This window comes from Parasteatoda tepidariorum, chromosome 6 (assembly GCF_043381705.1).
Source record: "Parasteatoda tepidariorum isolate YZ-2023 chromosome 6, CAS_Ptep_4.0, whole genome shotgun sequence".
NCBI lineage: Eukaryota > Metazoa > Arthropoda > Arachnida > Araneae > Theridiidae > Parasteatoda > Parasteatoda tepidariorum.
The window spans coordinates 55,654,648-55,669,165 of record NC_092209.1 but is presented as its reverse complement, the minus strand read 5'-3'; the positions used below and the strand labels follow the sequence as shown (position 1 = coordinate 55,669,165).

Below are 14,518 nucleotides of genomic sequence, written 5' to 3'. Positions count from 1 at the left end.
TTTAGTTCGCGGGCCACAAAAAAATGCCTCTCAGGTATCATGATAAAATTACTAAATTTTACCACATTTACCAAATTGTATTACATTTTATAAAATCATATTTTCTTGTTGATTTTTTCAAAATCATTTCGGAAGAACTTCGGTTAAAAATTTACGAGATTTCGGGTATTCCTATAGATTCAGGAATACGATAAATTTTATCATGATTGCTAGTTTTGACCATATTTTTTTCTCAGTGCGCGTGAATAGAAGTAAGGTTTATTCATTTTAAAATTAATGCAAGATAATAAGTATAGTTGATTTGTCCACTAATAATGAAATCCGTTTGACCACCTTAATTTACTAATTAACGCCCCAAAACAAAGGTGAACTAAAGATTTATGTCATGGTCAAAGTAATAAATCCGGTTATTATTAATGCTTACCAGTCACTAATAATAATAACCGGTTCTTTTGGTCTTAGTGAGAAATAAAAAAGGGGGAGATTTCTATATCGTGATCTGTGGCAGAATAATCGCTAAGTCTTGGTAATTTTTGGGCTGCTGCCCGTGAGAAACTAAAACAAAACATCATAGAAAGGAACCAACTCGAAGGGTATAACTCGTAGGCACCCACGAGCAAACATTTATATGTTTTTTTTATTTATTTTTATTTATTTATTTTCATTTATTTTTTTTAAAAATTTTCCAGTTTAAAATCAATTTGGTGCCTTGGCGATTGCAATTGGCGAGGAAGATCACGATACGGAAATATCCGAATTAAAAATACGAAAGAATGACATTATCCAAACTTCGTTGGTTATTATTAATAATAATAATGTGATAAATGCGCTTAACTTATTCACTTATACCGGCTTATTTGGTTATTATTAATATTGACCAGTTAGTATTAATAATAACCGATTACTCAAATTCGTAGTAACATATATATAAATTTGTATTTGTATGAACACTTGTAGGTCTGTTTTTTCATCACAACCACTTTGACAGACAACACATTTAAAGTAATCCTATTAAAAAGAGGATGTTAGAAATAATATTTAAGATGAAACTATTCTAAAATTGAAATAATATAATGCAAATGTATAAACTATAAGCTTTTATATTTCTTTATCCTTCAAATTCCTTATGATACTTTAAATTTGAAAAGGGATATTTTTATGTTCGAATTTCTATTGAAACATCACCATAAGTTCTGTAGAAAAAAAAACAACGTTCTTACAGGTATACAAATGGTATTAATGGTAATGGTACATTCTTACAGGTATTCGTACAACGTTTCTACAGGAAACAATGTACAAATTATTATTCATTCACAACAAAAGTTTGATTTCAAATCAGCTAATTTCTATTACAAATATCAATGCCAGGCTGACGACAGCAAACGATTCTCCAGTTACAATTGACCTTAACTGGCAAATCATTTGCTGTCAGTAACTAGCGAATTGTTTAAAAAAAGTTGTCGTTTTATTTTTTATTTTATTTTATAACCGTCGTTGAACAGCCGTCCCAATTTTATGGGTTTACGACTACTAATGTTTAACTCCGTAGCCTTGTAATTTTGAACCCAATCCAGAAGACAAGGGAACTCCTGGATCGAGTATTGGGAGAAATTTGCTTTCGTAGAGGACTTTTTTGATGGAGCTAGCCCACATTTGCGTTACATGGAGAGGAAGACCCAGAGAACCTCCCACGGTTAGCCTGACGGCAAGGGGACTCTAACCCATGATCCGTCTACCACTTAGGATATCTCACATCAGCACTGTGGTCGGTGCAAGTCGGATGCAGAATTCGTATCAACTGGGATTCGAACCCGGTTCGCTTCATAGGAAGGCGAACGCTCTATCCCCTGAGCCATCGCTGCTCAAGTTTTCGTTTTAGAATGAATGGTTGAAAATGAGCTACAATCACGTGAGTTGAGATATCTTTAGGAATATTAATTTGACGGTGGATTATGGTAGTCCGCTTATGCTCTCATAATTCAATGAGGAAAAATTCACAAATGATCATCTAGATAACCTGGCATAGCGAATGAAAAATAATTAAGTATTACAGAACGCTCAGTAAACAATTTTTAGATTAAAGCTATAAGTTAGCAATTATAACTGATGTTATCATCAAAATATTTGAAAGAACTGAATTGCTTATAGTTTAATTGGGTATTTGTTATACTCGAGAAGACGATTACTGATACAAAGACAAATGACCTATGACCTAAGCGCCAGATGATTGTTTATAAACAAGGTGTGTTAATGTCGAGCTATGTCTCTCCACATAAGTTAATTAATTAACGTTAATTAAATACATCTCCGTATCGCAAATCATATTTGTTAAAATATAATTATCTCCCTTCTACGTATGATATTTTACTTAACTTAGATTTAATATTTGTTTATGCATTTTATTGTAACCGTGATGTATTTTTGCTTTGTATATCTTGTGTTGTTTGCTTATGTTCTATATGACATCGTGCCTGTCTTTGCGTTAAATAAGAATTATATAGTGAAAGATTGGTAGAAATATTTGTGAAAGAAGGTAGAATGTGTCACATAAGAGAATTGATACTGGACGGGCTAGGCTTACTTGAAATATAACGGAAAGGACAGCTGATAACGCAAACAAATGACACGTTTCAACATCCAATCAGGATCGGGATAACCAGGCTACGTCACTTACAGGTATAACATTTAAAACAATAGCTTCCTCTATACCAATGAGAAAATTTAATTTTTTAAGTGTCTCTGATCTTACAAATATATTTAAAATTCGTAAATCAGCGTTCGTAATTTGCTTAAAATTTTATTCAAACACACAGCTTCATGTTGAATTTTGTATTTTAGTGCAATCCGGTAAACAAAAACACATCCTTTTTTTATTATACGTATATTGATATTAGTATATAGATATAGATATTATAGATATTAATATACTGATCATATATATATATGTATAAATATTCCATTCCTTACTAATTTAATTAAACTAAACTAATTATTATAAACAAATTATAATTGATAGCATTTAACTAAATTATCAACAGTACATAACCATGCATTTACACTAGTTGCATCATAAATTAACTTCATCATAGGATAATATTTCATATTATTTTACACTATTATTTAAAATAATATGTGTTACTTTTAAGAACATTTTTTAAGTACTAAGGTAAAGTAAAATAATTCATATTGAGAAAATTAAAATGACTTTTCTAAGGTTTTTCAATTTCTAAAGGGTAAAGTTGATTTTCTTGGACAGTTTCCTAAATTACTTTTTTCAAACCACGTGCTTTTTTCAATATTATAGAACTTCTTGCGCATTAAATTCAGGAATATAGACTTAAAAATATTCTATTGTATAGTATTTGGTGCAACTATAACGGTGTCCATGGCAACAAACTATGGCTGTTTTCTGCTGTTTGTGATCTGACTTTCCATTACTTTAGCTGTATTATAACAGTTAAACGGTAGGAAAAGCTAATATAGCATATAATTAATTTACTTTCGAAACATTTTATCTTTACTGTCTGTCGAAAGAAAGGAATAAAAAATTAAACTTTATTCTTTAAACATTTATACTTTTCTGCATATGTGAATAATGATAACGGTGAAATTTTAGGAAAGGAATATTCCGATTTTTGAGTATTTGCATGATGAAAACGGCATTATTACAATAAAAACAGGTTGAGAGGTGATGGCTCAGGGGATAGAGCTTTTGCCTTCCAATGAGGTGAACCGGGTTCGAATCCCAGCGATGGCTGGTAGATACGAATTCTGCATCCGACTTGCACCGATCACAGTACTGACGTAAAATATCCTCAGTGGTGGACGGATAATGGGTTACAGTCCTCTTGCCGTCAGGCTAACCATGGGAGGTTTTCGTATTTTTTCTGTCCATGTAACACAAATGCTGGTCAGTTCCATCAAAAAGTCCTCCACGAAGGCAAATTTCTCCCAATCCAGGAGTTCCCTTGTCTTCTGGATTGGACTCAAAATTACAAGGCTACTTAGTTGAACATTACTAGTAGTACATTCAAAAATTGGGTCGGCTGTTCAACGATGGTTATAAAGTAAAATAAAATAAACACAGGTTGCACAGCATTGATCATCCTTTATATAAATGTTTTTAGTATTATCAAATTGGTTTTCATATCATCTATTTTACATGTGATTTCGCAGGTTTCGGGAGTGTTTTTTTCTCTCTTAAGAATTAGTTTGCAACCCCTAAACCAGGGGTCGCCAAACTTTTTTGATGGTCGACCCCTACATAATTTTTCGAAATCTCCATCGACCCCCATAAAAGTAATTTTCTGTTAATTAAAATAAAACTCTATTAGATACTGTGTTCAGAGCTCATTCTAGGCAGAAAAAAGGGCAGGGTGCAAAAGTTTAAAAAAGGGCATTATTATTCTAAAAAGGCAATAATTTCACATTCTACACGGATTCTTTACACGTTCTATTAAAAAACATTGTCAATTAGTAAAAGAATTTTTTTTTTACTTAACTGAAAGTAGCAAAGCAATCATTAATTACTTATTTTCATTGATAANAAACGAATGGTTTTATCGAAACAATAACTAATTATCCAAAACTATAAAAGTTTTAATAATGACACTGCAAATATTCAACACAGTTTGCAAAGATAGCTGAAACTGCGTATGATATTTGCATTTGTAACGTCAATGCTCGTCACACGTGACATTTGGACAAGTGCACATATGCATATGACAAGTGCACATATAAACTGCGCTGAGTTCGTGCCACTGCGCGGTGGTACGTAAATACTTGTTTCACCCCGGTAAATATACTTTTATTAATTCATGTTTTATAAAGAAGCTGATATTGAGTCAATTATAAAAAAAATTCTCAAATTTTGCATACTTAATTAGGTATGTGTGATTTGCGTATTGAGAACTGTTGTTCCCACAATCGACCCTTCCGATTCGGATCGACCCCCATTCGCCCCCCTGTCTTAGATCGACCCCCGCTTATGTTAAATAGACCCCTGGGGGTCTATATAGACCACTTTGGCGACCTCTGCCCTAAACTGTTACATTTCTTTCAGTTTCATTTTTAGCAAAGATTGTAAAAAATGTAATTACAGGGTTATATATTATGGAACTTCCTACATATTTAACAAATATATATGGGTTTCGTATGGTATTTTGCGCATCATTTCTTAGATTATATTCAATCCAAGCTTAAAATTTTCGAAAAGTTTCTAAAATTATCACTAATAAATTTGCAGTGATTTTGCAGTGAATTTTGATAAGTATATCAATGCTGGTTGTTAATCTGTGTGAAAATAATATAGTTAGTATGGTTGATTATCTAAAATTAGGACATGCGCATCTACGAACATAAAAATAACTTCGATCATCAATTTCAACTGTTCAATTTAATATTTAAAAAAACAATAACAAACAAATTGCCGTAAACTGGTGTTTCAATACTTTCATACGACAAGGCATATTAAGAAAAAAAGTATAGTCAAAACTATCAGAATATTGTTAATTTTACCGTGCTTCTGGCTTTATGAGAATATCGCACTTGTTTTCCTTTGTGTATCAATTGTTTAACATTGTAATGCAATACGTTAAAAATAAATACAAATACGAAGTATATAAAAAATCTCCTAAATAGAAACCCATTACATGTATGTTTAAATATAAAAGTATTGCACATAAGCTTGTGCTAAACATGTAATTATTAAAAAACTAAAGTGTGTATAATAATTTGGTATAATTATTATAATATACTATTATAATACCTGATATAATAAATATTCTATATAATTTCTCTTGATATATAATATCTAATATAGATAATTCTCCTACGTGGCTCCGAAATTTTGGCTGTATTTCTTTTCCGCCGGTGGCAAAGTTTGCTTTGTTTTGTTTACGTTACTATTTCTCTTACACGGCGAATCGACCAATGATTGTCGCAAAAATGTCACATGCCAAATCTAGCTGAGTAGCGAGCAGGGGGCGCAGTCCACTAGTATCGTATATTTTATCCAATCATCGAATTTATATTATATATCGTCACATTTAACCAATTAATACGCGAACGTAAACTAGTGCAAACCGGTTTCAGCGACGTAAAAACAATGAAGCTGTATAGTATCACTTGATAATTAAGGTTTTACATATAATCTTATATTGCGTCTAATTTTTGGTCAGGAACTGTACCAAACAACATATTATTTTCTTACGAGTCTTAAGATAGGCAAATTAATAAAAACTGCTTCACTAACTGTTGACTCTTTTTTAATTATCATAGATTTAATATAAGTGCTATTGTGGTGACACAAAGTAAGAGAATATTTAGAAATTTTGCAAGCAAATTATGATAAAATGAGAACTGACATACAAATAAGCTAATGAACCCGAAAATATTACATAAATTATGCTTCTAATTTGGTTTATGTGTCAATAATGATCTATAATGGGGATAAAAGTCGGATTACTGTTGTTAATTTTTTTTCATCATGATGGTACTTCCTTTAGATATGGGTAAAGAAAATAAAAAAAAAATTCTAAGTGGAGCACAAAAAACTGAGCTCAATTTTACATTGTTTTTTTTATTTATTTATTTTTTTATATTTTTTCTTTAAAATTCAGAAAACACTTGTGTTAAATTCTATGAAATATTTTAAAATACGAAGGAACGTAAAGGTAGAAGTTTGTTCGTATTAAAAATTTTTAATACGTTAATTAATTTAAAAATGCATAACTAATTTCATTAGTTCTAATTGAGAAAAATTAAAGGGCAAAATATTCATGACATTTTTGAGACGTGTAAGAATCAAGCGATAAAATACCAAATACACAAGTCTTAGTATAAAATATAGATTTTATTTAAAAGGATATATGAATTAAATGAAATATTTAAATGAAATGATGAATTTTCCTTTCATAACATTTTTCGTTTGCCCGAAATATTAGAGAAATTGATGAAATTGATGTCTTAATATATTTAAAGTTTTTGTCATTTCCAGAAAAAATTTGCATAGATATTACTCTTGAAAACACAATGAGGATGATTGATTGGAGAATCATATTTTTTTTCGTATTGATGATGACTTTTATTAAACACATGTTTTTTCGTCCTTCAAAATTTATCAAGCATTAGATTATTTAATAACATTTATTTAAAAAACTTCGGGTTTAAAACAAATTTTTATTTTTTTGAGAAGTAAAATTTTATACATCTATTCACTGTAAAATGTTTTTTTTTCTCCTAGAGCAAAAATATGTAAAAATAACTCCGAAATAAATGCAGTCGAATTTGAAAACCCCATATACTAATCATTGAGAATAGGGACTTGCTCAAGCTTGAAACAGGTCTTAGAATTCGTCATTTGTAAATAACCATAGCGTTGAAGTAAGAAAAGGTTGATTATTAATCAAAAGATTTTCTTCTTTCATGAAAGAAATTTGGAATGAAGTTAAGTACGGTAAACTTTTATCTCATTTAGATTTTCTTTCCGAGTATTTGATCGTTAAACGCAAATAAAGTTTGAACTTCGTTACATTTGAGGATGCGTAATTTTGCTATAATGTGCAATTTTTGAGACTATTCAATTTTGAGCAAGCCACTATACTTAATAATGAGTACGTGGATTTTAAATTCAACTGCATTTGTTATGGAACTATTTTGATAAGTTTTTGCAAAATTTTGAAAAACTCTTTTTTACAGTGTTGCCTTTGAATTTGTCTAATACTAAAAAAAAAAAGAAAATATCATTTAATTCCATTTAAATATTCAGCTTAATAATACAATTGCAGTATTATATTGATATCATCTAATCTATTTTCTGATTGACACTGAATACATCATCATCTCAGTCGTAATAAAACAGTGACAGCAAACTTTTTTTGATAATTATAAAATATAACAATAGGAAAAATAGTTTTTTCTACATTTACGAGCAACAAATAATAACATTTCATGATATGCAGTAAATGTGAAATAAAGTAAAGGTGAAATAAAGTAATCATACATAAAAATTTTGAGCCTTATAACAATGATAAATTTATATTCAGATTAAAACCTTCAATTTTTAAATTTCTGGCAAAATCGTTTAAGGAAAAGAAATTATTAAATTTTTATTAATTAATAATCTGTTCTTTTTTTAAAATTTTTTTCTTGAACTTGTAATAATGAAATAAGGAAAAGATGATTTAACGCTAATTACAAAATTACGCTGCTAAATAATGCAACACATAAAATTTGTTTTAATTGATGCTACAAAAGTCACAAAGTTGCAATGTTACAAAAGTTTTAATTGATTCACCGGGAAACATAATAAGAATATACAATAACATAAAAAAATGATACACGTTATAAATTAAAGTTTTTAAACTCTGTTCAAGGGAAATGGACTGGTTGCGAGATTTTAATTGTAAGTAAGATATTTAGTACAGGTTTTTATTTGTTTATTGATTTTGCTTTTTATAATCTTTTTTATTTTTTATTTATTAATTTTAAAAATGTTTTTAGCTTGCTTTATTAAATCAGCATCAGGAAATTAAACATATTTTTGCACTTTAATATAACATTATAAATTCTATGACCTAAGTTTCTTACAAAATATAAACATTGCATTAAGATTAGTGCGGAATAACTAATTGTAAATTATATAAAACTAGGAGGCTTCGCCCCCTGCTCGCTGGCGCTCACCAACCCCCGGAACTGCTTTCGCAGTTCATTTCGGATTGCTTCGCAATCCGATGCTCGCTTTGCTCGCTCATTGGATACGTTCTTAACGTCTAGCTTTTGTATACTTTTTTGAATACTGAAGTTCCGAAAACTTTTCACTGTAGAAAATTCTAAACCTGTACATTTCAATATTAATTTGAAATTGCAAACAGTTCACATATTTTTCTTAATCACACTATTCTAAATTTCAGTTGTTGAGAAAAGTAACTGTTGTAAGTTTTGTTTTAAAGTCTTTCCCACCAGAGGGCTAAAGCCATGTGTTGTAAAACAATATGAAATAGTAGTCTGCCACTGAACGCCGGATGTAAAGCATCGGCTTTGATGAAGATAATTTTGTATTTTTAATTCTCTGAAGGGCGCCACCTTAATAATATGGAATTTGTAAAATAAATGTATATATTTTTGATTGTTGATGAAGCCCATCATTTTGTGTTTTCATCAGTGTTCAGAAGCAGAACAACTATAAGTTTTTTATTTTATCACAAAAATATAAAATGTATAAAAAACAAAGAAAAGAGTAAGAAAATGAGTATAGTCATAGAAAAAGTTAAAATTATAATATAGTATTTGTCAGTTAAAATAAAACTTTTTGCTTAAGTCATTGCTAACAATTCAAATTTCTCCGAGGCAATTAATAAATTAAGGTAATATTGTTAAGTTGAAACACAATATTTTTAGTTTTCATGTCAACAATACAATTCAATTTATCACAAAAACGATTGTTTCCATTGTTAAGTTCAATGCCAACAATTCAAATTTTTCTGAGGCAACTCTTAACCTCTAAATATTTTTTTATGTACACATTTCTAAATGTCAGTATTCAACCACAAAACAACTTAAAGTCCTCAAATTTAGCATGAAGTTGTAAAATGTAATGAAAGAGGGTCATAGCAATAATGAAAGTAGAAGTTAAGTTAGTACTGTAAAATTAAAACAATATTTTTAATCAATGAGCCAAGTTCTTCAAGAAGCAGTTGTAGAAGTAGGTTGTTTATTTAAAACTTTTTATAGAATTTCTTTAAGAGCACAATTGTTAATTTGGGCATTTGGCGATACAACACTTTTAGAATTGAAGGATTTGTTACGTCTCATAAGGTATCATAATTTTGATCTAGTTGCGCTTCTATGTCATTTTGATTTATGTTGCTAAGTTAACTTTCAAAAAATTCTATGGCTGGCAACAGCATTTTTATTTTTTAAGTTGTTTATTTTTATTTCTCTCAGAATTCGTTATTTTTTTAGCGAAATGTTTTTTAACCTAACAAAATTCTTTGCCGACTGTTTTCTCTATGAATGAAGAAAATAAAGTAAATATTTAACTGTTGTGAAAAGAAAAGAAAGTAAATATTTAACTGTTGTGAAAAGAATCTTATTTAGTTGTACAAAGTACTTCAGCCAAAATTTGGGAGCCACGTAAAAGAATTATATATTAGATAAGAAACACATCATTAAAAGGCAGAATGCTTTGTTTTCAAAACAAAACAAACGTTGCCACTGGCGGAAAAGAAATACAGTCAAAATTTGGGAGCCACGTAAGAGAATTATATATAATAGATGCTTGCAGCAGTTTAAGAATAGAAAAAGTATTTTGTTTATTAGTTTAATTACTAAAAGTAATAATTTAATTATTTAATTACCCAAGAGTAATAATTGTTGCCACGCATTTAGTAAAAAAATACAAAATTGAAAATAAAATTTAACCATATTTGATTTTATGCTATGCTCTAAGTTATCATGGTAAAATTACCAAATATTACCACATTTACCTAAATTTATCACATGTTATGAACCTACATTTTATTTTTGATTTTATAAGAGGTCATTACCAAAGCACTTCGGTAAAAAAAATTTGAACTTTTCGGTGTCCAAATAGAGCCGAAAACATATTCTGATAGTTTAGGTCATAATTGTTTTTCTTAGTGCAGAATGCAAATATTTGTGCACAATTGTTTCTGAATTTATCGCCAAATAAGTTGTAATCTTCGAAAAAATTCACAAGAATCAAGTTCAAGTAAATCGTGGGAAAATTTCATAGTTTAGAGCAGCATTTTAGAACTTTTTTTTATGTTTAGAACATAGTAAATATTAGGAACCGTGTACTTTAAAATTCAAAAAAATCTTGTTTTGCGTTGATGAATTATTTTTAACGGAATTTATTTTAAAGAAAAATATTACACTTACATAACAATCAGTTCATCGTTGAACTACAATGTCTATACTTTGAACCAAAATACGGTGAAAATTGGCTGTAGCCTTAATAAGGCGGTAAATTTACCGATATTTTTGTTCAAATTGTATCATAATATCTTGTATGAAATACGATAATACACTGTCAGAATTTTCATTCCGAAATTATGGTAAAATAACCGGCAGCAGTCTGTCCATCCAACTAACCGTAAAGCTCACAGTACAGAGCATTCTGCACCTTTACGGTTTAGAAACCGCTTACAACTAGTATGGCTAAAAAGCCATAAATACAAAACTATACAGGGTCACAAATTGGGGAGTGGGGACACAAGAAATTTTACATGTGTTGAAGGGAAGAGAGGAAATATTGTCATGCATGCTGGAACTCTCGAGTCCTCTGTCGGCCATGGGATTGATAGATTAGCCCTTTCGGCTATAATATGTACCCATATGCATTAACGCAGTGTTTCCCAAACTTATGATTTTTGTGTACCCTTTCTAAATTTTTCGTAACGCTGTGTACCACTAATTAAAAAATTAATGTATTTTTTACGATAAACAAATTGCACTTAAGTTAAAAATCATAACTGGCTGTTGACACCACTAATTATTAACTGTTAACTTTGGAAAAAATACCCAATAGAAAAATACGTAATGGCAAATTTTCATGGCTAGCTTTGTTTTTAAGTAAAATTTTTTGAAATTATCGTTTGCTGTAAGATATTGCGCATACGAACGCGTACCCTCTCTGAACTGTTCCCGTACCCCTGGGGGTACGCGTACCACACTTTGGGAAACACTGCATTAACGGAATGGCTTTATTAGGTGGGTCTAATTGGTGCGATGAAATTCTGTTTGCTTAATAGCATTAGGTAAAAGCAATTATTAAATGATTTTTCTCACAGTTAACTGTTTGAATACCATCTTATATATGGTTATTTGACTGTTTTGTGCGAATATGGTAAAATAAAAACTAAATAAATTGTTATGTAACCATTTTTTCCATAGAAATTTCTAACAGTGTATGGTTCAATTCAGTACTATATTAAGGCTCAGAAGGTCCGAGTAATTTTATGGTTCAACACACTTCAAAGCTTTCAAAAGTTTATTTTTTGTTTATGGCGCAAGTGGTAGAAAAGAAAATGATATGGTAAATAATCCTATCACATGAAGTATATTAAACAAGGAAGTTAACCTGCGAGCTATATGACACATTATAATTTATAATTAAAAATGTACCAATAAGTACATTTGAAATAAAATTTAAACATTTTTGAACTTACCCATTAAGGCATTAGAGCTTTGCACCATGGACATAGCCTGTAATACAGAATCCACAACAGCACATGCTGGTATGGAAGTAACTCTATAAAATCCTTCAATAGTCATACGAGTTTTAAGCATAGAACAAGTGGATATATGCACCACCCCACGTAACCTGCTCACTGCTTTCTCACATAACTCATCAATTTTAGAACCTAGTCCTCCCAAAACAGAAATCACCGGTACTTTGGGTTTTGCCAGTACAGGTGGTGGATTATGATACAATATGTATGTGTTCCTCAAGTCCTGTTGTTGTTGATCTGGCGAGCCTCTGGTTCGAACAGTTTTTGCACTAATTGGTGGCAAAGGTGTACTTTGTCTAGAATTGTCTGACCAAGACGAGTTAAAAGAATCTTGCTTCTTAGGGGTCAAAGGGGGTAAGATTTCTTTGGACTTTCGTTTTTTGTTGACGAATGTGCTCCAGTGGATTTTGGTTTCACTATTTGTTTTCACTTCGTCAAGACAACTTTGGAGATATCCTATGTGGTTTTCTGGTCTGTGGTACATAAGTCCAGCCATCAGGCTTTCGAATAATTGGGGGATTTCACGTTTGGACAGGTAATTCTTTACTTCCGCGTAGCTAACCATAGTGCCGGAAGGTAGCCGTCGATTCCGGCGTTGGGCTACCGGCGGCTGCGTATGGAACATTTGTTGACGATAGCTACAGACACCTGAAAATGAATGTTTCTCTCGAAAAAACCGGCAGTTTGGGAAGCGTCTGCGTAACTATGGTGATGTGTGACGTCAGATAGTCCAAACAACCTGCCAGCAGGCGGGAGAGAAAATTTCTTCTTTTTGGTAATTATTCGAGGAAAGGTCGCATCAGGACGACGAAGAAAATGTTGAAGCGATTGGGGGAAAAAAAGTAAAAATAAAGAAAATCGAAATAACAGGTTGGGCTTTACGAACCCTTAATGAGCGGTCAGTTAGCTATTCCAGAAAATATTACGTAAACCTCTTTAGTTAATTGGGAATACATTATTCCTTTATTTTGATTTTTCAGATAGTCGCAGATTTATAGGCTTTTTCTTAATTTGTGGAATGAAATTTGTTATGTTAATGAGTTTCGAAACTTATCAACTATGCCAAGTCTCTGAAATATTTTGTAGTTTTTTTTCTTCTTAAAGTTAAAGGAAAACGAGAACTATTACTTTTTTTTTTTGATTAATGTTTGAGTAAATTATTTTTAAGTCAACGTAACTTCTGCTGAAATCAAGTTTTGCAATTAATTTTGTCACGATATTTTTGAATTTATTACTTTCTGCATTTATGGAATAATCATTTATACATTTTTCCAAGGAAATAATTATTACTTTCAAACTTTTTATTTCAATAAGTTTTCTTTTCTAAAATAATTTTGAGATTAAATTACTGCTTAAAAATAAAATTGCATATAAGTGGCTCCGTTATTTTTATTTTGTAGCAGAGAAATACACAGAAAATCACTTGAAAATTAAATGTCAAGTCGTTTCAGATATGAAACTAGCTTTACATAAAAATCTAAATTTATGCAGCTTAATTTGAAAAAGCATAATGTCATTTCCTACATGATGTCATATGTATGAAATAACATTATGCTTACTCTTATGCATATTCATTATGTTTATTCATTATGCTTATAATGTCATAACATAATGTCATTTCAGAATAATGAAATGACACACAGTTTTCAAAATTTGCTAAGTATTTTTTTCTTCCAAAATTTCTTTGATAGTAAACAGCTTAAAATATAGTTAAGTTTCATACAATTTCTTAAAGTTTTAAATAAGCAATGTACTTAATATAGAGAGAATACACAAAATTGATATTTTGACTAGTTGATTATTTTCATCTTATTGTTCTTGCTATTAATTGTATACAAATTTTTTATAAGGAATAAAAAGTATCTTAAACTTCTAAGCAGATGCGAGAAGAGTTTTGAGGTATAAAGAATCTCAAAACTTGATTACTTGTGGCAAGTTGTTACTTATTTAGGAAATAATACAAAGGAAAAGTTTGTAAAAAAAGCTTAAAAAGTCATGAAGAGATGAATTACAGAAAACACTAAATTTCATCAAAAATGTGAAGTGAAAATTTCTAACTTTCACTTCACATTTTTGATGAAATTTAGTGCAGTAAATTCCTCCTTTCTTGATTTATGGATTTAAGTTAAATCTGGAAATTATTAAATTAAAAAACAAATACGAAAAAGCTTGCTGTTTTCCATATATGTGGAGGAAAAATAGGGGAAATTATATTTCATAAATAACAGTTATCAAAATTATTGCTATTAAATATTTTTATTAAA

The 14,518-nt window shown here is 30.1% G+C and overlaps 1 protein-coding gene across 1 annotated transcript in view; it reads right to left on the bottom strand.

Moving 5' to 3' along the window:
• LOC107449198 (dentin sialophosphoprotein) overlaps positions 1-12,952 on the bottom strand; it is a 35,391-nt gene extending 22,439 nt beyond the window's left edge. The window contains exon 1 of the mRNA XM_016064671.3: positions 12,192-12,952. Within this exon, the coding sequence (XP_015920157.1) occupies positions 12,192-12,879 (688 nt within the window). The 5' untranslated portion in view covers positions 12,880-12,952. The remainder of the gene's footprint in view (positions 1-12,191) is intronic.
• Positions 12,953-14,518: the final 1,566 nt, after the last annotated feature.